The 24433-nt window shown below is 40.7% G+C and overlaps 1 protein-coding gene across 2 annotated transcripts in view; it reads left to right on the plus strand.

Moving 5' to 3' along the window:
• The window catches only part of Yeti (yeti), a 65751-nt gene that overhangs the window by 14111 nt on the left and 27207 nt on the right, over positions 1-24433 (plus strand). The window contains exons 6-7 of one of the 2 annotated variants that reach the window (XM_022836625.2): positions 5744-5870; positions 6319-6928. The exons of the other annotated variant lie outside the window; for it this stretch is intronic. Of the exons in view, the coding sequence (XP_022692360.1) occupies positions 5744-5870; positions 6319-6427 (236 nt within the window). The 3' untranslated portion in view covers positions 6428-6928. Of the gene's footprint in view, positions 1-5743; positions 5871-6318; positions 6929-24433 lie in introns of those variants that run through there. 2 annotated transcript variants of the gene reach the window in all.

Here is a 24433-nt window from a genome sequence, read left to right on the forward strand (position 1 = left end):
CTAGGTTCGTTGCTTAGTTATTAAGGTAGCATGGGTTTCATTAGTAACTACTATTGCTATAACGTTCCCATTACCGACCTGGTCTTAGGCCAGTGCACAATCCCTTGGCGCTGCCGCAGCCCAGTTTATGAGATAGCGCAAAAAGTCTTGCCATAAATTTGTAGAAGGTCGTTCTTCTATCTTTAAACGTGTTCTGCTAAAACACGCAAACATTCATCCAGGATGAAGTTTCTGAATGGTGAAAGCTGTAAGCAAATTAAATGCCGACTCTAGCTCACATCTATTGAATGGTTAAGTCGATAGATATATGAACGCAAAGTGAACCTGCGGGCAGCCTGCGTACCTTGAGACAAATAAAAAAAAAAATATCTTTGTGAGAGGAGTTCAGTCAACGAATTAGCCAACCGAATTAGCGATATGTACCCCTTTCTTTCGAAAGCAAATGTTAGAACTGCTTATCGTAAGACTGCGCAAGCCCTTTGACAAAGCCTGCGGCTAGAGCTTTAGCTGTAAGATCAGAAATAGACGGAAGCTAGCAAACACGAAGGAAACGTGAGATTCTCTTAACACAATTGGATTCAACTGGAGTATATACAGGTAAAGGGAGAACTGTAATAGTGACTACCTAGTCAGCATCATAGATAGTACAGTTGACAATAAATCACGAAACAACGGTCACCAACAATATGTTGTGACCTATTATTTGTACGTGTCCTATAAATGCTATACGTATGTTGCAAGCTTGTTAATAAAAAAAAGTGCCGCAGAAGGAGTTCAGTTCAAGCCTCGCCTCATTTATGAAATTCTACAACTTTTTTGTTTTTTTTTTTTAATTAATTTCTCACAACACAAGCAAGTTGATGTCGAATTAAAACGTTGGAGCCGATATATTATAGAATAAATTGCGGTGGCTTGCGTTGTTGGCTACCTTACTGGACCGTTAGGCTTAGTAGGTGCCAGTCTTGCGTTACAGAATATATTTTATTCAAATATTTCTTCGTATATTCAAGATCCAAGTCAATGCCGACCCCTATCATCTCTATAAGCTTGTGAGCTTCTAGTCTAGTCTTCATATTGTTTAATCCAACCCGCTTAAATGCCCAGAAAAGTCGAACCATGAGGAGCCCAAAGGCCTTGCCGACGCCCGTTGATCTCTATCCGATGTTGATCGTTAAACATTTAAATCCCACCACCCTTATCGTTATACCGTTGTGGCAAACTTTTGAAGCCCTACGTTCGTCAAATCATTCGTGCAATGTTTGCCCCGGCAAGTCTTGATCGTATTATAACGGCCCATCTGCAGTCTCCTCTCTATCTCCACTGTCTTGCTTGTTAGTTTGCATTCTTATTATAGAATCAGAGACATTAACGCGCGTGTGATTGAGAAGCCAACGTCACGCCCCAGACTGCGGTGTTACCGTGTTTGTGACACGGTTCTAAGTGACAGTTGAGGCCGGTGTTTATTAAAATGTAGACACAAACCGGCCGACTGCACTTGACGAATGCGTTGGCGTCGTCAGCCAACAGCCGAACAAAGGATCTTTCATCTATAACATTCAGATCCGCGTAGCATTTAACCAATCTAAGAACGACGGCAGAAGCGCGCAGTCTCATCGCCCAAGTTTTTGGACTTGTACCAAAGTACGAGCGGAACATATGAGGAACGTGTTTCACATCTTGGCGTTGGGGGTTCGTGTTACGTAAGTTCGATGGTGTGTATGAGATACGTGAAATATATTTGAAAATTCATGCGCTGGTACTTTGTGCAGTCTTACAGAGCATACGGGTGATACAATAGAAAAAAATAGCAAACATTCATCTTTGGATCCTGATGGAACTGCTCGAAAACTAATGAGCCTATTCGAGTTTATCGGAATATTATGAAATTACAATTTTCATTATACAATATGCATAGACCCCTATAGAAGCCATAAGAATAGAGGTGTTCTATGTAGAGAATCGGGTGATATTTCAAACGTGTTTAAATTTCTTCTGAGAACCTCCACTAAGAAGGGGACGTATAAAGGTTCTTAGGAGACTGAATGGCCGGTTGTTGACCGATCGCCTTAGTTCCTGAATTGGATTAGGTCGTTTAGGTTTTAGCAGAAGCGTCAAAAGTATTTCATCCCACACATTCCAGAACTGAAGACTTTCAAATGGATTATTGCGTAATATGTTTTGGCTAAATTCAGCATCTCTTATGTAGTATATTTCGTTACTTCTCAAACTCAATTCAAAATCATTTCAATCGAATTTACTTTTATATTGGGCGTGGAATATAATCTTCGCTCAATTCTGTTGTTATTAAACCCTATGTATCGTTTAAGGTGGGAAGGGATGACATACATTTTCAGACTTATCGTCTTATACAAGCAGTCAGTTTCAAATTTAAGCGCTCATGTGATGTTCTCGCCACAATTCCGACATTCTCTTGAAAAAAAATCTGTCAGCTGCGTCTGCTACAGGTAAACAGGTCAATGTGGCACTATGACATTCGCGCTGAATCGGTGACGATGCCCGTCAATTAAAATGGCCGAATTTTAAAGGGCGAATTGTTGCCGCATATCTTACATGTCGAATCAAGTACAATATATCTCTTCACGTGGAATAAGATACAAGATAGATAAGACCCACAAATATCTCTCGGAGATGTATACGTCCACGAAGATGTCAGAGAAGGAAAAGAAAGCAGGGCTGTAGTCTCACCGATTTGTGTAAATAAAAAGTCATTGTTAGCACCATGCACAAAGATGCAAACAATTCGATAATGACGATTTCGGATCTCTAATTTTTTCGTAATCTGCAAGGGAGCACAGATGGCTAGTGGTAATAATATTATTATCCATGCAGGTAAAATGTAGGTATCGAACAGGACCCTGTTACCTCTCGTAGATCGCTGCTGCTGATATTAATTAAATTTGAAAGGCAGACTGGATATGCATTGTGCGTGATCAAATCGTATGTTATTTTCGACCGAGAAATACATAGGTACGATGAAGTGAATTGGTTCTATCGTCTATAATATACACTGGTTCAATTAAAAAAATAGGCTTTCATTACTCGACTGTAAGTAATCTGAGGATGTAGTCTGTCCTGTTTTTCTATTAAGGCCATTAGACTAACCGAACGATTTTCTCGGTTCACTGCGATGGTCGAACAAGGACCAGCTTCAGAATTAGTTCACGTATGATGTTGTGTGCCACATTTCTGCTGGCGTTTGTTTCTGTAACCAACTTTTCCTCAATTTCACTGTTTAAATTTCTTTGGCTTAGAGAAAGGCTATGGGATGGGAAAAGTTTTTCCCACGGGACTCAAAATGTTGTATAGAGCGATGTTAGCTTAAGTAGGCGGACATGTATCGTGTATGTAAAAAGTTCTAGTTCGACATATTCCTGTCGTTAATTCTAAGTTCAAGGCCAAATTCTTACTATGACATCGGCGCGAACAACACCGATCTTCGACACCAGGACCGTACGAGTTGCTCAGCGAGCCGGTACCGATGGCAATGTTGTGTTCAAATACTACCGCTGGTTGCACCTTAGCCGGCTTTACGTGTCGTCCTTGACAGCCGTGACCGTCCGGTAAACCACGCCACCACGAGGAACTCACTGAATTTAACATTCACTGCACCTAACAACAGAAAAACAGCATTATGCATCCCGTTAGTGACACCACAGAATAGAAAGATTGACAGAGCTAGCTGTCTATGGGAATCGTCCGTATAAGCGTCGACAGTTCCGTTGCGTCTCTAAGGTCGTGCAGTGGTCACGTGTGTGCCCACTAAACTTAGAGACACATCAGGCGGCCTAGCTTTGAAACTGGAGCGAACACGCTTTAGTTTGCGATTGGACGAGCCCACGGCCTAAGACAACGCCTAACGGTAACGCTGGACGTAAAACTTGAAACAGCTATTTAGATACGCTCATCGTAGGATGCCGTGCACTTATGAAAGGTGCGTGGGGCCGTGGAATACGAGAAAAAAATGATGTCGCAGGTGACGCAAAGTGTATTCTAATGGCAATGCTCGACAGCTTATCTAGAACTTGGGTGAGTTGTTTACGGCTAAAAAAGACGGCAGACGACGAATGAATATTCGTATAACTCCGTAACAATTTGTCTAGTGGTTTGTGAAGCTCGAAAGAACTCTCTACTTTCGGTGTGTATGCTTAGGCCGAAGCAAGGCCGAATCCGGTTTGAAACCAAGCGGGAACTACTCATGTTTCAACGCAATCACTTACCGTGTTGATGCTATCAAAACTGATGATATTTTGTAAACAACATTTACTTTTTTGTGCGTTAGCCTTTGAAAGCAAAGCTTGAATCCTCCATGGACTATGAGGTATTAATATAAAAAAAAACGAAATGCGTTTAGATCGGTTACCGGACGAACAGAACGAATAGACATTATTTCATCTGCCCCGATAGGTATATTGGTAGACATAACATTGGCAAGAGTAGCTGTTATGACTACACCAAATGGAGCAAGCTCACAAAAACAAAGGATTAAAGAAAAACTTGATTCGGTTCTGTATATAGCCGCTGAATTGCTGTTCATCGCAGGATCGCATGTTTAGTGAACTTATCGGATTTGTTTGTTAGTCGTGCGGTGGTTTTCTGCAAACCATATCCCATCCTGGGAGTATGGTTTGCAGATACGTGTTGTCCATATCACTTGTGATGTCACAAAAAAAGAGGATGTGATCAAAAAGTGAGAATAATTAGATGAAAAGCGAGATAGAAAGGACCACTAAATCCTAACATACGAAGCTGAAGGGTTAAGAGCCACCAAATGAGGGAAGACAGAGACTCGAAGGCTGTGCCCATTGCAGGCACTGTCTGTGCAAGATTCAAAGCCTGTTTGGACAGCAAGTCGTTAAGATTAGACCTATTTTCGTTATTGTCGTCGGCCATGGGTATGTGTGTGAAAGGTCATACATTGGTGTTTATTCTATTCAATGCGTGACAGGATGCTGGGCATTGAACGTTGAAATATGCCTGGACATTCCCCTAGCGCCAAAAAACATGAGAAAATTCACCATGAATCCTATTTATTGACAGTACCAGCCACTGCGCTAGCTGGCATAATCTCTATATGAGAACGTCGAAAACAGCAAAACAAAAAACCATTTTCATGCTAAATCCGTGTTTTATGATGAAACTATTAAAGGTGCGATGATTCTGGAACAGATTAACAACGCGCTTCGTACATAATTCAGATGGTAGCTCTCAAGTAGGGTCATCAGTAACGCTATGCGTATAATGTTGAAAATATGTAAAAAGTGCTCTTTGTCAAACGGCCAGGTTGGTTGGATGTTTATTAGGCGTTTCTCCAACACCTTAGATTATCAACCAAATGTTGAAACAAATTACCGAGTTGTTTTAGCTATTTCGATCGCTTTTGTACTAATAAATTATATCGCTATCGCCTGTGTTTCCTTCTAAATTAGATCGCCAGTTTGATTTTATTGTTACAACCTCATATACGTCTTTTTTCGCACAAATCCGTTAGTTATTCGACCATCGAAGTTTGTCACTATACCGAAAGAAATAAAAACCACATACCTGTCGAACTCTAGTTATTATGTCATCAACCAAGCGCTTGTATTTAAAGTTCAAACAAAACAAAAGTGCCTTCTTTCAGCTGTCGTGTACCATACTAAATATATTACTGCTGTTATGGCACATAGCTGTTGTTATCGTGTCCTTTTTCGCTGTTCTATCCTTTCGATCTTTTGTTTAATAGGCATCGTTTTGACAATGAAGCAGAATTCGGTCGCATCAAAACGCATGCTCAAGGCTTACCAAGAAAGGACAGAGCTGTTGAAGGCCACAGCCGAAATGGAACGCCGACAGAACGATGAGCATTTCAAGTGAGTTTTCAGCACCCCTATTCCTGATTAGTCACTGGCCTACGGTCGCGTCCTAATACATAGACTAGCGATACTGCTCCGAAAATTAACTCCGCAATTTTGTTATAATCATCGCTATGGGCGTACGATAACATTGCAAGTCCCTTCTACTCCTGCAATATCATTGCTACTGTTCCGTACAGATCTGATACGTCGGCTCAACGCTGAATAGCCAAGATGCTTTTTAAGAGAAGAAAACACAAGCTATCTATAATCACGGACGGACGATTACAACCTGAGGTGCCGGCTCTCATTCAAGCAGCGACAACGACACACAGGAGTTGACAGCCATCCGTTTGTAAATCTCTTCAAATACACGCATTACTATGTCTTCATTTAGACTTTTCGCTTACCACGTAGTCGGTTTGATTTTGCAACGGTCGTCAATCAGCTATTTTTGTGCTTTCAGGAAATGGTGTGAGCTTAAAGAGAGGGAACTGACCCTGCAACAGCGGTTGCTGGCGCTCGAAGAAGAAAGGCTACTTATCGAAAGGGCCAAACGATTTCGCACCCAGTAGAAGAACTAGACGTGGTAATAGCAACGGGATGACCGTTCAAGCAGTCCACGTAAAATACTAGCAGCAGACAGCGTTAAGAGAAATGCATGGAAGAAGGGAATTTGTCTTCATAGACGATAATTAGAGAGAGGGAGAGACTTTCTTCACCTGTGCGTCAATAAAGTGCGACACAATAATTGCTCGGATGATGGGGTCGTATTGTAAAAGAGCATGCGTTGTTGGCTCTTTCATTCAATGTGCTGATTTATTTCGATCAAGTGACGCATCCATCAAGCAGGGCGGGACAGATGGAACGAATGGCGATAATTTACAAGCATTTTTATTTTTACGCTTCGAGATCAACAATGTCTTTGGAAGAAAGTGAAACAAAAAAGCCATTTCCATATGAGGATGACGCTAACGACTGATGCTTGGCACTTAGCCAGTTTGTGTGCGAAATTCTTGCCTGCAGATCTCATTACGGATGGAATTATCTCAATAAAAATAGCTTAGGATAACCAACATGAAGTGTTCTGTTTTTTGCTGACAGGCCTCTAGATAGGGACGCATTATTTACTGCCAGCCAATAATCTGCGGGCAGCATATGAAGGCGTTGTTGGTCTTCACACATTACTTCGTAGATAGCATAAGGGTAGAGCAAAGCTTTTCTTTTAATTGGGATCCTTATGCATAGATCTCGTTTATGGGTATAGGGGCTCACCTCTTAGTATTACTTGCCATGGTAGTGTGGAGGGGTGAAATCAGCACTAACTGGACATCCCCTTCCCCTTAACTATTATGTTAATACTATTTAGACAAAGTGGCTTGGTCGTTTCAGATAAACAGTCATCTACAGGGACATCTAAAAAAATTGCGTATATTCGAAGCCACGAACACTTAGCAGAGTTGAAAGTTCAACCAGCGGCGAGAATGAGTTAAATCTGCCCAAATAGAATAATTAGCTGCTGTCAATATAATTATGATCGTAAGCCCCGCAAAAAAATACGACCACGCATTAATATAGAAGCTAGCACGCAATAAATTAAATAGAGGTGCCGATGCGGTACGGTTATCAACTGCTTCCTGGATTTTTAGGCCTTTATGATTAAATCTAAACTAAAAAAGAAACAAAATAATCAAATGATGACATTATTTCCAACTGGATGTGCATAAACGAGCAGACGGTAAGTTTCATATATATCTATCTTATCAACTTTCGGTCTTTTAACACAATAGAATATAGACGCTATACAGTGCACTGTTTTCAAAACCGACAGCCATTTCACTGTTGTACGCGGGCGTTATTGAACAAACGCGATCAAATCTCCGAAGTATCCCTCTTCGAACGAAGGCTCGCCTGAAACCGCCACTCGAATTATTGTAACGTAAGAGTCTGAAGATCGGAAGCAGCCAGACAGACACACAGACGGACGTGATGATGACATTTGTCTAGAGCATCAAAAAGATTAAAAGATGAAAGGGATCGAGGTCGCCCCTCATTGTCTACAGTATCACGGTGCTCGATAACTCCGCTGGCTGAAGTAGAAGTGACAATCAATTAAACTAGTAAACGTTTTGGAGCAGCAAATATTAAAAATTATATCAACTCAACAGTATATAGACGCACTGACGCAAACAAGGCTTTCATGTTTTGACAAAACAGCAAGGATACACAACTGATGACACTTGCAAGGAGTGTAAACTAAGCGAAACACAACAAATGAACAAAAACAGAATGCAGTAGATCACTAGTAGTCCAGTTATGGAACATGCCTTTGGGGCGGCTCAACCCAGTGCGGGCCCACGCCGATTTTGATGATCTCGTCAAGAAAAAGGCGGAGACAGATGCTTGCTTTACTAATTGTGAAATATTCGCATCAAAGCTCCCAAGGTCAGGTGGGGGCTACCTCGCCCCGAAAAAAGCCGTAACGAATTTGATTTAGCCTAATGCAATAAGAGGAAAATTATTGAACCTTATTGGTCATCGTGGAACTTGTGGCATTCGCATGAGAAAACTCGAACGTAAGTGCTTTTTTCGGCGAATTTTCCTGAAAACGCTGATTTCATTTGATGGATGGAGAAGTAGCTCTCTCTCAATATCGGAAATTACGGATCCGCACTTTTTGGGCCGTGCGTCAACGTTTTGTATGGATGCGAGACGATCGTTGGGCTTCCACTACAATCATAGGTACAAACATCAAAGCTAATTTTGCATAGAAAGCAAGATTTTACATCTTATTTCGAAAAATGATTCGTACATCTCAATTATATATGATGCTATTTTGACATATATGGCTTAGATATATACTAGGCTCTGCTCATGGACAAGTTTACAGTTTACTATAATTGTTATTGCTGGGTTTGGTACTTAATTTCAGCAAACAGTTATAGATCAACGGTAATACATTCGCTATACACGCTCTCGCAAGTTAATACGTTACTTTGGACTTTGAAAATATTACGAAAAGCAATTCTAATTGTTTGGCTTTGGGTTAGAGCAAATTCTGCCTTTTTTCTCGAAGTTCTTCAAGGTAAAGGTATGAAGTATTAGCAGCCCGTTGAACCTGCAGCTTGAAAAACGATTACGTACTTCTTATTTTGACTCATCGATGTGCAACGGGTCTTTGTGTTTAGCCCATGTATGGCAATTTCTGGGACACCGGCCAGAAGGGCAAAAGAATGTCTGTAGGAATCTGCTGTGTTTTTTCGCTTAAAGGATTCCACAGCTCGATCTTTTACACTCTTTGCAAGAGCTCATTAGCTAACTTCAGACTCAACAGCAGCCTCTAGTGAAGTTGTCTATAGCTGTTCGCGCCAACAGAGCTACACCTTTTCTACAAATTCATCGAATTCTGAGCTTCAGGCCCATTATTAACAGCTCTGATTCATAACGAATATTGTTTTTCGACGAAATTCTGTTTCTATAATGACTAAGCTAGGAATATTATAACAGGGCTTGCAGACCAGAAGTATTCGTATTGCTACAAGCGGGTTCTCCTATTTTTGTTACGCAAGGTAAGTTGTTTTGGTCGAAGCCGTAATTTTTATTAATGGCCAGATTTACCGCCTTGTTTTTTTGTTGGCAAAGTGCAACTCATGGCATGAACAGCATATAATAAGTAAGGCTGCAGGCAATTAGGTAAATTTGACTTGAGCCTCTTTGAAAGAAAGACGAAATCGCTCTTGCACGAGGCGCACAAGGGACAAAACTATTATGGTGACTGGTACATGCGCGTTCGTAGGAAGTTTGAGCAAACTAAGCCTCTCCGATAGTGGAGTCCATGGTGTAAGTTTCCAACGACCGTACGAAGCAGGCCTGAAAGTCTACTTTAGCCAGAAAGGTGACTTGGTCAAGTCTGTATTTTTTCAATGACGAAATAATTTCAATTATTAGTACCTTGTGCGGCCTTTTAGGTCACAAGGTTAATATCGGAACAGTACGAAACGCCAAAAATAGATAGACCATTGAAGTCCAAGACAAAGCGCAAGCGTCCCAAGAAAAGCATTGTGATATTACCTCGGCATGTCTAGCAGTAAAACTGCAGGTAGGAAAAAGAACGACAGATCCAGCAAGACACACAGCCTGAAATAGGCAGACCATAGATCGTACTTTCGACAATAATTGCCCCGCACGTTATGTTTGGTTAGAATCGCTTTAACTGACCTGCAGTAAGCGAAAAATTGCTTCAGTGTGTCTTCATTAAGTACCGGTAGGAGAAGGCTACTCACTGACCAAGTTTCTGCACACACGGTTGCAAGAACGGCCTTTGCAAGCGTTTTCGAATTAGCTGACGACTGTTTACGAAACACAAATTCTAGGTCATCCCAGCTCAAATAGTTGCCAACTAATATGCATCCCAGCCTATACAGTTTCCTGTAAACCGATAACGGAAACAGGAAATCGTAACAATCGATGGTTTTATTATTGCGCCTAGGGACATGCGTGGAACCTGGGAACGATACTGACAATTATAGGCTTGTGTTTAATAACTTGTATATAATAATAACATTTAATATGAAACTTAAGTGTCTGGAATACCTCCACTTCAACCGGCCACCTGTCTGTACACAATGAATAACTTTCCGTTAGAAAGTACACGAACATGTTCTATGTTGTCGTCAACCTACAACAATAGCAAAAGCTATTGTGTTTTTCAAAAAAAAAAAACGATCAGCCAGGCAGCAATATTGCAGGCGGAAGAACTTCGCAGTTGACAACGTGCTATTTCCGCATGTAATTCTTTACACGACACGCCTGAATAGGAACGCAAAAATCGTTGGGAAATTTTGCCTCACTTCTGACTTTGTAATCCAATACGTACCACTGTGCTGGAATACTGTTCTTGTATGTAGGAAAGCCCCCATAAAAATATATATATAGACGTAAATTATCAACTAATACGGTATAATCTAATTATTATTTTTCTTCGATGTACAAACTTCCATTTGCTTTTCAAAATTATCCGAATGTATATAGACTTTTTCTGCTTATTTTTTTAAAATTCGGTGTTAGTTTTTTAATTGTAACGTGCTCTTAAGCCGTAAAAACAAATCCTGTTTGGCACTGCAAATTCATTTCTACGAGGCAACGTTTGCACGAGGTGCCCTAAGCGCAGTGTCCTTATCAAGACCACATGTACTAGACGGGTTTGACGCACTGCTACATCAGCTAGGCTTTAGCTATCGAGCCGAGAACTAAATGTGCTCCCATAGCAGCCAGTGAAATACGGGGACGAGTACTATAATACGTGTCAAGTTCGGACTCCAGTGAATAAATATAGTTCGTTTATTATATATGTACCGTGAAAAAAGAGATTCGTGGAAAATACCATGAGCTATTGGCACGTTAATATATAATTCGTAAATGAAGCATTACAGAAGCGGGTGGAGAAAGTACGATTGCAATTGTCGAAAACCAATAAAACCCAGATTCCCTTCTGGGACTTGTTAGAATTTCAAAATACAGGCACGATCATTTTGTATGTATGTGATCGATCTAAGCATCCAAACTTATCTGCGCTCCGTGAAATTTAGGCACAATCGTGACATGACTAAATAACAATTTGAAGCACGCCTGTACGAACGCTTTCATGACTATTCAGAAATCTACGATTACGAGGTGGCTAATTATTTTCTTGGGTCACATCATTTTGAAGTACTATCAGTTTGTGCGAATCATAATACGTTAACTAGTGCTGGATGTCACGCATTAAAAAAATTACGAAGATTTCACTGGAAATTCGTTCTTGTTTACGAAATAAAGAACAGACCGCCCATGCTGGGAACCTGCCGGTTCATGAAGCCTGAAACAATGCTGATTGCTCATCTGGACTAACATACCTTCTTAAAGAGCTAGAATTAAATAATAGTCAAGTGTCAAACAGTAGCAATCCAGCAGTGCGCCCTGGAGCACTTTTCCAAAGGTGTCTTGATGGTCTATTCTGCTTAGCTATAGATCTTACTTTCTCTTATTCTTTCGTCATTGTCTGACGTCCTTGCTTTATCCGCTGCTCGCGCTTGTTTGCCATCTCCGAAAGCCATAGTCGTATGTATGAGTAAGCAAACAGTTCCGACCGATCGTGAATTTCATAGATTTTTTCTTTCATATTTCACTGCGCTGTTTCATAGATCCATTGTGATGTTAGAATAATCGTTCAGGCACGAACGACTCACGAGTTCACGACGAAAACAGTTTTCATAAACAAACATGCATCGTATACGGGGCAAAGCTGTTTGTGCGGCCTGTTATCGTTACAATTAACGGTTCATGAGGTTTTTTCTGAGTTATTGCAATAGCGAAAGACATTTTCTGTCGTTTTTGTCTTCGCTTCAAATTGCCTTGTGCACAAAATGGGCTATCGAAACCTGTACTGTACTACATAGCTGAATAACCCATGGAGACGGTCAACATATGTTTATGGGCTTCAATCTATGGTTCGAATGCTCTTCATTTCTATAATACTGTTTTCCCGTCTTTTCCCGTTATTCTCGCTAAAACTCTTGTATGCTTTACGGGCGCACAGTTACTGACAAAAACATAGGATATATTTATATAGTCGAATCTCCCGAACATTCGCTTCCGTAGAAAACTAACGTCTGGCATATACCCACGATTATTATACAATAGCGACCATATACAGGGGATGGCCGAATCGTTGAGTTTTGCTTTCTGAATTTAAATAGAACTGATTCGGAAGACCTTTTTTTCAACATATTCCTTCACTTCAGTCGGATATTGGGCGAAGTCGGTGGCCATGTCCTGTGTTGTTCACCGCAATAGGTTCATTTACGGTCATGCGAAACGTGGTGAGCAGGCACGATTCAAGCGCCTTTGTGTTTGTTTCGGTAGGACATGGATGGCACCTCCTATTACATGTAATTCTCAATAGAATGTTATATTTCTGTGGACGTTTGGTTACTCTCGACAAGGTAAATATGTACATCGGAGCCAGAAGTGCCCTAGGTAAATACGCTAATAAACGTATTTGTAGCGGAGCCTAATGTGGATCTTTGATAATCTTAAACAACATATGGGCTATCCATATATGTTGTTTTTTTTGGTAAATATAATCTCGATGGATTTATGGAATTATTTTTTATGGCATAATATTCGCGTATATAAGGAAGGTAGCCCATCTTAAGCAGAAACGTATATGGGACGACAACGTTAATCTTGGGGGTTCATGGCGTATTCTGTTTTATGTCATACAATAATATTGCTGCTTTGTTAATGTGTACAAATTGATTAGCTAGATAAACACAATTAAACCTTTTAAACGAAGGATTTCTAACCTGCACGGAAAAACGGCCTCGATGCCATCTTCGCTGGCAAGACAACTAATAGAGACATAAGAACCTAAATCATCGTACTGATAGCGGGCAGAAAGCGAGTTAAAAAACAAAAGCGAAACCGAATTATTTGAGTTCGCTAATTCGATAGTCAGAAATCAAGCTTCTTGTCATGTACTCTCTAGACGACCACTTAGTTAGCTTATAGTAATACTTGCTCGGTAGCCGCCCTTATGCGAAAGCGTTCCTTTATCAAACCTATCGTTTTGCTTCCATTGGGATCCGAGGTGCCTATTTCTTGAAATCAGAAATCGCCCTGACGGGTCATGCTTAGGTAACAGGCTTTTGAAACGTTGCCGTCGAAAGGTCGATCGATATTCCCTGTCGTTACGATCGTTGCTATCGCTTAAAGATTCCGATTTCGTTGCACGAAGGCGATGAGGTTGTTAGAAAATCTAGACGTTGTCTATTATTTCAGTAAAATCCTGGAAATAAGTTAAAACTAAAAGTTATAAATTTTCAACTCAGCAGTTATCGAAGTGTGTGTAGGTTTAGACCGGCTTTTCAATCCTTCATAATGAATCTACGGTGGGACTTGATGACGCAGTGATCAACACAGATCAATTACATCATTCGTGCTATATGATCGTGCCTGCTATATTCACCTGTGATCCAAAAGTACCCTTCAAAGGAAACATACGTCTGCTGACTTTTGTAGGATAACTGAAATCATTCTCATCACGTTGTGGTACCAAACATCCTATTATTTTTGTTTTTGCCTAAAAGGGTCGCAACATATGGCAGAGCCTTGTTTAGCTAGTGAGCGAGGCACGAGCTATGCAAGTTCACGGTCGAACGAAGACAGCCGGGAACGCTGTGACAGGAGAGTACCTGTACAGCGGGTAAATCCGCTACTAAAAGCACCAGCTTACACACAAAGTAGAGAATACAAACAAGACGCCGAACATATGTGTATGTGATCCTTACGTCACGACTATGCTTTGCGTCATACTCAACACCCTCATCGTGGCGGTACGTAACATCAGTTTGCAAAGTTGGTGTTGGTAAATCGGTCGCTAGATAATTGGGTAGAGCCTTAATTTGTGTTGTCACATTAGTGCAGCGCTAATGCGGTTGCCTACGAATACGTGAGATGGTGAGACGTAGACATACCTTGTTTCAAGCTGGTGGGAACCAACCGTCCGAAGCAATGGTTGACGGCAGCAACTTCGGACGTAAAACTCGGAAGATTTATTAGTGTAGCGGATTGGGGAATTCTCAGTGTTTCCGACATTTACAGTAGGACCAATGTCGCATTGGCAGAACATTTACTACGTCACTAACAACGGTCACTCGTTCCGATTTGACAATTCCAGAGATTTGATTTGTGCACGACTATATGGCCTTCTACCTTTGCGCTCGTTAATTCGCCCACTATAATCGAAATATATAATATTAAAACAAAAGCCTAGGACTAAGGGCAGAAAACTACGTAAATTCAGTGAATACAGTAGCTAGAAGTGTCAAAAACCTGCACTGCCTTTATCCGATGTCATGTTTACACCTGCATTTCGTAAAAAAAAAAAAATTATCCCTATAACGAGCAAAACGTTGCATCTTAAACAATCCATTACAGATGCGCCCTCAATCTCTGTGGTTCGATGCTTCTAATATACGCTTTTACGCGCATAACAATTTGATCATCGTTCATAATGCCACCATGGCTGTATAATTATCTAACAAATGCAGTAACTAAATAACGTGTAAGAGAGCTAATAAAGGTCGGAATATAGGTTTAGTAACAACAGTGAATCGAAGGATGTGCGAATAATCGAACTCAGGTTCATATGTAGCCTATTTTTTGCTCTTTTCAAGCCCAGTCACGTGTGCATAGTTGCTAATGAAAAGGCGCTGACTTTACACAGATTCAGAAATGTTGACCTGATTGCCCTCCGCTTGTAGTGACAACAAACTAATACACACGTTTCATACGTGTTTCATCATAAATTTAGGACCGACTGACCGGTAGTCATTGCTCTGTTGGGCTCGATCGTGCGTTAAGAGCATTATTCGAAGCCTCTTATATATACGTGATGTAAGAATAAATAGTTTTCGAAGTAGTTTTCCCTAATACGACTTAACTTGACCGAGCAGGTCCCCAAAAATTTAAGATAATTGAAGGAAATTAGCCGCAAAATAGAATTATATCCCTTACATAGACAGGACGAATCGCTAAAATGTCCATCATATCTTCACCTAATTTACCCATAGGATTGTTAGTAATCTACGCCCGGAAGATTGTTGATAGTCCGTGCGCCGGAAAGCGTTATCTCAATATATAAATCTACCGGGCAATCTAAGTGCGTACTCAGTGATTCATTAGAAGTTTTCTATTTTCAGCAACGGTGCTTAGCTGGCCGTTCGCTTTATGTTGATCATCACGTGCGAGCAGTTTTAGTTAAAAACCCACGTGCTGCGTGGCGGCGGCCCGGACAGTCGCTGTATGGATTCTTCTTAATACTGCACTATTGCGCAAGACAAACGTGCCTCGACCCAAAAGAAGAAAAAAGATTTTCCTATAGACTTTGTATAAGGTCGTGCCAATGTGCCTCCCTCGTCCTAATAAACTACTTTACTTTGTCGTTTTTTTTTTCTTTAGACTAACGTACTTATTTCGAGCGATTGAATAGTAACCTTTTTCGGCCATTTACCGTTGACAGCCTCATACTATATAGCGTTCTCTGTATTGAACATTGTTTTTCTTAGAGTCGAGCGTTTAATTGGTGCTGATTCATCGAAGGGCTAAAATCGCCTATCATCAAAAAATACGGTGTCCAGAAATTATGCGTATGCATATTATAGTGTCCATGTAGCCAAAGCTATTAAATAAGAAGTTTTGTAATTAAAGCATCCTGCACAGTGTGCTGTATGATTCTCTAGACCTAATCCAAAGCAATTTTACAGCTTATCTATTATTCAAATATACTTATTTGATGGTAAATGGTGGATAACCTGCACTAATAGACGACATGGTAAGTGTTGAAGAAAATTTTCCTTTGCTTTTTTTTGTAATGCCCAAAAAAAGGAGGACTGAACGCAGAATTCCGAGCCAATTCAAGTTACAATTTGCGCATATAGGGTAGATACACATGGCGTGTGGTGGAGGTCGTACGTCAATGAGGCTGGTATACACCGAAGTCATTAACATTCTTTTAACCAACTTTTTTTTTTTTTGAGGAATTCAAAACCTTCGTTTTTCGCGAGGCCATACGGAGGAGACACAGACTGCTTGTCCGTAATTTCAGTTTCCCCACGAGTAGGGTCTATTTCCTCTCGTGTGTGCTACTCTCATAGCGTCAAAAGCTTTTCTGTCGACAGAAGTCAAACGAAAAAGCCAGAACCGCCCGCAACATCACCGGTAAACACGAATTATACGAGAGCGACGAGCTGCTAACAAGATCTTTGCTATTACAGCTAGTGTTACTGCAGCCGCCTTTCGACGTCGGCGATGGCGAAAAGAGCCTGATGGCTCCCCACTCTACCCTGTACGCCTTTAGCTTTTCCTTCGGTACTTGAATCTCGAATGAGGCTTCCTAAGCTCTATACAGCAGACATATGAAAAGAATATAGTGCAGCAGACGGATGAAGCCTACCCATACTTGGCGCCTAACCCCTGCTACCGTTAGTAGTGTGTAATCTTTGGTCGCTGTCGTGGGTCCCCTCGTCCCCGACTACCGCGGGTCGATCGACCTCTTTTTTAGTCGGCCTCCTTTGTGCACGCTATCGCCGACTTCCAGACCTCTTGAAATTTTCACATCCCTTATTTGTTTCATGTCGGTTCCTCCGTTGCGGTTGTATATTAGAAGAAGAGGCGTACGAATGGATGAGGCCAAAAACAGGAGAACGTCCAAAGTCGAACATTTGCGAGCCAATTTGGACTGATGCCATCCAAATTTAAATCTGCTATTCGTGAACATGCCGGGTACGTTTAGTTCTAACTGAGTGAATGAGGGGGAAATGCGCGCATGTGGACTAACAAAGTGAGCTCGAGTTGAGAGTCCTCTGATCCCGTACGGCTTACGTTTCTAGTTCAGACTTTAAAGTATAAGGAGGCTGGCAACAGAGTGAGCAGTTGAAGAAAAAAGTACCGAATGTTTTCGTTGAAAAAAACATCGGTTGGCGGTCTTCGAGGCGGCTTTTTAATAAATCTTACTAACTTATGTCATATTGTACTACTTCCGAAGGGCTATGCTTCTTTAAGTATGTAAAAACGATGCAAAAACAAATAATAGTATCCAAGAAAAACTTCGTTTTTAAGAAACTTAAGGGGTCAGACAAGTAGCTTCGATACGTCATTTTTTCGTACACACATGGCTTGTTCATCCAATATAAATAAACTGATGAAGTATTATTGTGCTATCGACAACTGTATAATCTTTTCTTATATTATCCTATTAACCGCAAAAACAAAGCGACGTGCTTTGCAGTGAAATTAGGGCATTGCATTGGTTTCCTTTTGCAGAACTTCGTTCTCTAGGTAGGCAGAGGCTTAGATCGCTAGCGAGGTCACCCGCCTGATACGTTTCGTGACTCTATTGGACTGGGTAGTAGATCCAAAGGATTAAACACCTCTTTTGCAGACTAGGAGTCTTACGAATAGCAAATTCTTGTAGAATACTTCTGTAGAACCTTCTTAAACTTATATATGTGTAGGACAATTTGAATTCATTGAAGCTAAGGCTGGCAATGTTTCGCATCTGTAGTTGAGAACACCCAGCCGCTGTCACCGAAACCACGTGCCACGTTTCGCAGGCACTAACGCACCTTCAAGGCGGAGAAATAGTATAGGTCCGTGCTTATTTTGGAGTACAGATAATTAACAAGTACGAACATGAATCTGATAGTAAGCTCCTCTCATAGTATTCTACTTTTAACGTAAGGCACAATTGATAGCAAGCTATAAGTCAAGCTTCGCACGTAAATATATGTACAAATTGTGAAAACCTGCTGCATCTTCAATTATGCTTCGCAAAGATCATACAGCTAGACGTATAAAGTGAGATCAACTGTTAATATTGCAGTACTCCGGAAGTGCAAAAAGTCCATAGCGATACCAACTTTGAGAGAATACCAGGGTACCGAAGATGAGGTTGAACGAAATAAACGGGAGATCACATAGGTCTGCCTTAAGCTTTATTTGACTAGAGAAGTGGCAGAAAATAGAGAACCTGTCAATGGATAGCTATTTGTTTGCTATAGCCGATTTTCTAGTCGTGTCTTACAGATGAGGAGTGATGGAAGGACATGTATCTCTACCAGAAGTTTCCAACGATAAATTTCTATATTGTTTTGAAACGACAGTCCGTTTAATTATTTCTATTCATTGTAATTAGTATTTCAACTTGATAGATTTTTATCTAAATTCTTTACCTTAATATGACTCTGCGTCGATTGACGGCTGGAACAATGACTAGATGTACTGACTACCGGATAAACCTTAGCAATGACTCAATGATTTTCTCAAGTTCTTTGGATTTTTCGTATTATTAGTTGGACGAACAATCAATGACAAAGTTAAGGCGCACCTACTCTACCCTATATACCCTATACCCTACACACTACCCTATACATGACCGAAGCTCTATTGAAGTTTTTATTGATATACAGAACGAAATTCTATCATTATTAACTAGAACAAAAACAACTTTTCTTTTACCTTTTCAAAGCACTGCAGCGTTACAGAAATGGGTGATCGAATCTGGCGGACCTGCAGGCCAGGGTATATTATATGTTATATCTACGCACCAACGTTACGTGCGACGATGTCACAGTTTCAGTACAGATAATCGTTCATTACTACGAGAAACTGAGTTAAATCTGCGCTTCGATTACTATGATGTATGCAACTTTCGCAGAGGGGTCATCCATTAGATGCTTCGCTTTCTAGGAAGCTTCTAGGGGTAGAAAGCCATCGGAGCTCTAGACAACAACCAATTAATGGAACACTCAATACGACTAGCAGAGAGGGAATGCCATTGCGGTTCTAGCCATCATTTTACAAAATCCGTTTAAAACTAATGTCGTTAGTGGTTACAGTTTGGAAGGTAATAGATTACAACTGATTTGTTTCTATTTATCGGTTCGCAACTTCGCTTAAAGTCATCTTGTTGGCCTTTTTTGAAACTGGTGGCGCTACGTTCTCTACAACTCGCGTCACACAAGCGACGCCCTTGTGTCTTAAGATACACAAACACACAGGCAGGCACGTACTGTCAACCGCATTTGCATCGCAACAGAAAGGAAAGAAGATGGCCAACAAAACTGTCAGTTTCTCTTTGTTCAATAAAAGTAACCGACGAAAGAAGCGAAGTAGGGCGCTTTCGACAAAGCGCGCTTAACTTCTGGCACTCGTTGGCCGGGAAGTGCTTGGAGGCTTTTTTCCCATTGTATTGCTTGTCTATTGATAGGAAGTAAACAGATAGGCAGACGACGTGGCGCAACTTCTTGTGGTCACGAGCATGCCAACATTAGGAGATCTGTGAGTAATTCGTCGTACCAGCCTTCTTCACGGAAAAAGATTTCTATGAGAAGCCATTCGGTCCACCAGTTCTCAGTTCCTACCTTATACATCAGTTGATTGTGTTAGCGCAAATCTTCTTTTAATTGTACTACAAGCTGATGAGGGAGAGTGGCAGATTCCACCAGATCAGCTGGTTGGGCTCATGGTTTCACTATGTCAAAGGAAGCTGCGAATTTCGTTTGTTACAGGCAAAAGTTGGATCGAAGTTGCAGCGCGCTTGAACCAAAGATGATGTACTATACTAAAAAATAAGTACTTCTGTAACCTGCGGCAATGTAATACTTTTATGTTAGCTGGATGACTTCCCATATATTAGTTCAAAGATACCTGCATGCTTAAAATACGTAGGTTGCCAGTAAGAAGGCCAAGCAGCTGAGGCTTGACGTTCCGGAAGACAACGGTTGAAACACCGCAAAAGAAGATTCACTACTTCTGAACCCTTAGGCTTGTCCATTCAACTAAGGTGTTACATCCACGTACCAGTCCATGAATAAACAAAAAGAGTAGGAGTCAAAAATAGAGACAAAGTTTTTCAGTGCATGACCACACCCCAAAAAACATCACTGGCTAGTTGAGGATATGATATTAATTCATACTATGTTAAACTGTATATATATATATATATATATATATATGCGTCAGTGTCATTTGTGGAACTATTTCTACCTATATGAATGATTTGTTAGTCGTTAGACGACATTATGCACTTCAGTGCATTATGCAGAGGAGTCAGCCAGGTATAAAGTAAGGGTCCTAGATAAATAAATTAAGATCTAAAATGCAAAATCTAGGCAAACTTTCGATGGATAACTATAACATAGAGTCACTACATCGTATTGACGATCTCATAAAGTAAATGTACTAAACTGCCCGGCTAAACACGTGTCAGACTCCAATTGTACTAGAACCCTAAAGCACGTGCTGAACTTTGACCCATAATAAGAGTCAAATGGAAGTGTTACATAATACATTAATTTAGCACAATCAATTTCTAAACATAAATACTATGTGAGTTTTTTAGATAGACACTCATATCGATTTGGGCCGATTAAGTGAAAATCAATCAGTATGATCGATCTTCCCAAAGGGTTCAAACCCCTCAAGATTCGTAAACTAACGGGCGATCGCCAACATCAGTATTGCACGAGTTCAATATTAAATATATATAATAAGTTAGCCGTTGTTAAATTGCCCTAACGTCGAGCGTGACAGACCTAAGTTCTAATCAACTGAAGCACATGCAAACCTATGCGGTTTTATACCTACAAATTCGTTAATAAAAATAACATATTACTATTGTGACATCTCGGTAATCGACTACTTTGTTTGAACACGCATCGCTCCCCAGTTTAATTCAGCCACAGCTGGATAGAGCGTTATACTAATCTCATTGTTACTTTTTATCTTTCAGCAAGCTTATTCAGTCAATTTACCAACGCTACTATCTTTGTTTTCGGTTCGTCAGGTCCAATTCAGCTTTGAGTAATTCAGATTGAATTACTGATAGAATGCTTAATGGCGAAACATAGAGATTGAATTACATACACCCAGATGCTGGATGCAGCGCTTTCCCACAGGCTCATTACGTCTCCTATGAGTCTACGCCTACTATTAAATGGTCCTTATTATTGGAACCGGTTAATCGTCACTGGCGATGAGGAACGCACTGCGCTGGTAAAGGTCCTATAACGCCAACTACTGCAGAAATTGCTAGCGTTGCTTTCAACGCCTTTGTTCAGGTACCCATCGCATTATGACGGCACCACACGCTCAGTAGAGCACTACTGGCACCCCTACTGATGCATCCTTCGTTGGTGATGTTAGCTGCTAAATTATTCAGGTGCTTTCGAGTGAAAGTTCTAGGGGTCGCAGTGCTGAAACTGGGATTGAGGGGGTTCGGTTGGTGGCCCTGAATCAGGACCACTGTATTGCTCAGTGGCAGACGGTTGTCGACCGTCGCTTGCGCTAAACTCAGCGTTGCGGAGTGCATCCGGCTGAACAGTGTGCTAGACCTCTGCTCAGTTTGAAAGTTTCGAGCGCAGGCGGCTTGCGTTACGGTGAGGGCAAGATAAGGGTCGTCTGTCATGTGGAACGGCTACCTCGGTCGCGAGATGATTACCTTTTTGGTCCTAGGGAAGATTTGCGCGAGAGGCAACCTAGCGTCAAGGCTGGCAATGTCAGGTTGAAACGTTGGTTTAAACCACGTTACGCCAGTGCGCTCTTGAACCAGTCGTTACTATATACGTCAATAAGGCAGTGAATCCGTCTTGTAACTGAAAGATAGATAGGACGTTGCTGATCTGAGAGCCCATTCCACATTGATTAAATCTTACGTTACAAAATTTGTTTAGCAGAAAAGAAATAATTCCACGCTCCATTGCAATATTGATATACGAAAGGAGAACAGAATAAAAGGTGGGGCAAAATGCAGAATCAGTGAGGTGCGCCAGTGGTTTAATAGTTCTATAACAGTATTCCGAGACTTAGATCTTTTGCATTCCGTTTTACTTTATTATGTATTATTCCAGTAAAGGAAAAGTATTTTCCTATCGTGAGGCAAGTTAGGTATCGTTTTTTTTTTTTTCGAACAAATCGATGCCCTCGATATTCGTTTTGTATCGGTTGACTTGTTGGTGAGTGTATGGTCGAAATGGAACCTGCAATAAATGCATTGCCGGCTATAGGTCCATGAAGTTTTTCAAAAAGTTAATGGCCAATACGATTATCAACGTTCGCATAATGGTGGAACAATAACATATTTGCCTAATAAACTTAGGGCCACGTGGATTGGGGCTGCCTCAGTTTGAAACCGGGGTTCGAAGCACGTTTCATTTTGTACCGAAGGACATTAGGGGGTTCGAAACAATGCTTGTAGCCAGTACCAGATGTAAAACTCGAAGCATTTGGTTCTAGAACAGACTTCATTACGGAAATATTCGTCTGCCTCTCCGGGGCTTTCAACTACTAAACTTTAGATTTCCTAACCTTAAGTGAAATCTAGGGTCAGATTTAGAAAATTAGATTTAGCGAACTGTTCATCGAAACTTATTTGCGCGTTAGTTAGAGGTTACTATCGATTTTGAGAACGGTGAAATAATAAAAAGATACTTACCATCTGAAGTGTTTGTGCAGATCTAATGTTTTCTAGTAAAGACACTGTTAGCCAAGATCTCCTCTCTACAAACGGAATTGAGGCTGCTTCAACGACTGGGACGCTACGTTATAGGTCTTGTGTCAAAAATTAACACACGTAAATGTGTTATAATAGATAATAGATATTGTAGAAATTATGTGTAAAAAAGACAACAGCTTGAAATGAAATTGATTAGTCTCAGTCTAGTAAAGACAACGTCAATTAAAATTTAATTACATTACCGGAAGTATCTGCAGCGAAAAAAGGCTAATTAACTCCGTGCTTGAATTAGAGCACTCCGGCGTACGCAGAGAGAAAATGAAAGCTAAACTATTTTGGGTAAACGAAAAAACATAGCCACTAGATCTCATATCGTTCTACGTCAACCAAATAATGGACGCGCAGGACCTATCCCTTCAAGTCAATATTTTAAGTTAATTTAACCGATTTTTTTAAGTGAGCTGCATCTTTGAAACTAATGTATGATGCTATTTTGGTAGACATGAGCTGGCGCCATATTGATGCTTTAAATTATTTTATTAATTCAAAATCATGCAGACAAAGAAAGTTTCGATTCAGACTCAGGCCCAATCGGATGCTAGTTGTTTAGCAAATGTTGTTATTTATTGTATAATACAAGGTCTTCACGGTTGAATTTGATTTTGCCTAATGATATTGAATAGAGTCTATTGATCAGGTATGCATGTCTACGTAGAGTCAGATAAAATCAGATCACTTTCAGACTACGACCTCGTAACCCTAGCGAACACATTTGGCTGTTAGTATGAGATAATGGATTCTCAACGTTTTTCAATGAAATGCTGCAAATCATCTGAAGTCGGTCACATTTTCTCATAGCTACCATTAGTTGTACAGTTTTGTGGGAGAACAGGCAAACTTAAACGCACGATATATGAGCGGAATTATCGTGCGAGAACAACAGAGAAAGTCGTCAGACAGTTGGAAAGACCAAGCCGCTTGTCAAATATGCTGGCAAGCCATTAATTTGATTATTCCTACGGGGATTAGCTAATTGATTGGCAATAGAATTTTCTACAGCTAGCTAAATCCCTAAAGACCATTCTTACTAAACCGTGACAGAATTTTACCACATAAATCGCACAAGGAGCCCCGTTAACGCTTCTACGTGGGTAACCTTCTCCTGCCAAGCTCATGTTGCCTGCATTAGCGAAAAAACCTCAAATTAGGGGCATTGTAAAATTCTATTTGCTGTTTACAACGAAATATTTCGTTATCCATTCAGTTATACTTTCGCAGCGTGCTAGTTTCAGTTTATCTTTAGCGTATCTGGCTTCAACGGCTAAACTTTTTGCTGAGAAAGTTGGGAGGGAGGGAAGTCGCTCGTTCAAGCTTCGTACGAATTTCCACTCATCGCAAGAGCTAATCCACGCGGCTAAACGATTCATTCGAGATCGAGTGCCATTTATTACCCAATGAGTGGTTTCATGGACTCGTCACTCACAGTTGATCGAGAACGGATAATTGAGAGAGACCCTGACTTGAA

Source organism: Varroa jacobsoni, unplaced genomic scaffold (genome assembly GCF_002532875.2).
Source record: "Varroa jacobsoni isolate VJ856 unplaced genomic scaffold, vjacob_1.0 scaffold_657, whole genome shotgun sequence".
In the NCBI taxonomy this organism is placed as follows: Eukaryota; Metazoa; Arthropoda; class Arachnida; order Mesostigmata; family Varroidae; genus Varroa; species Varroa jacobsoni.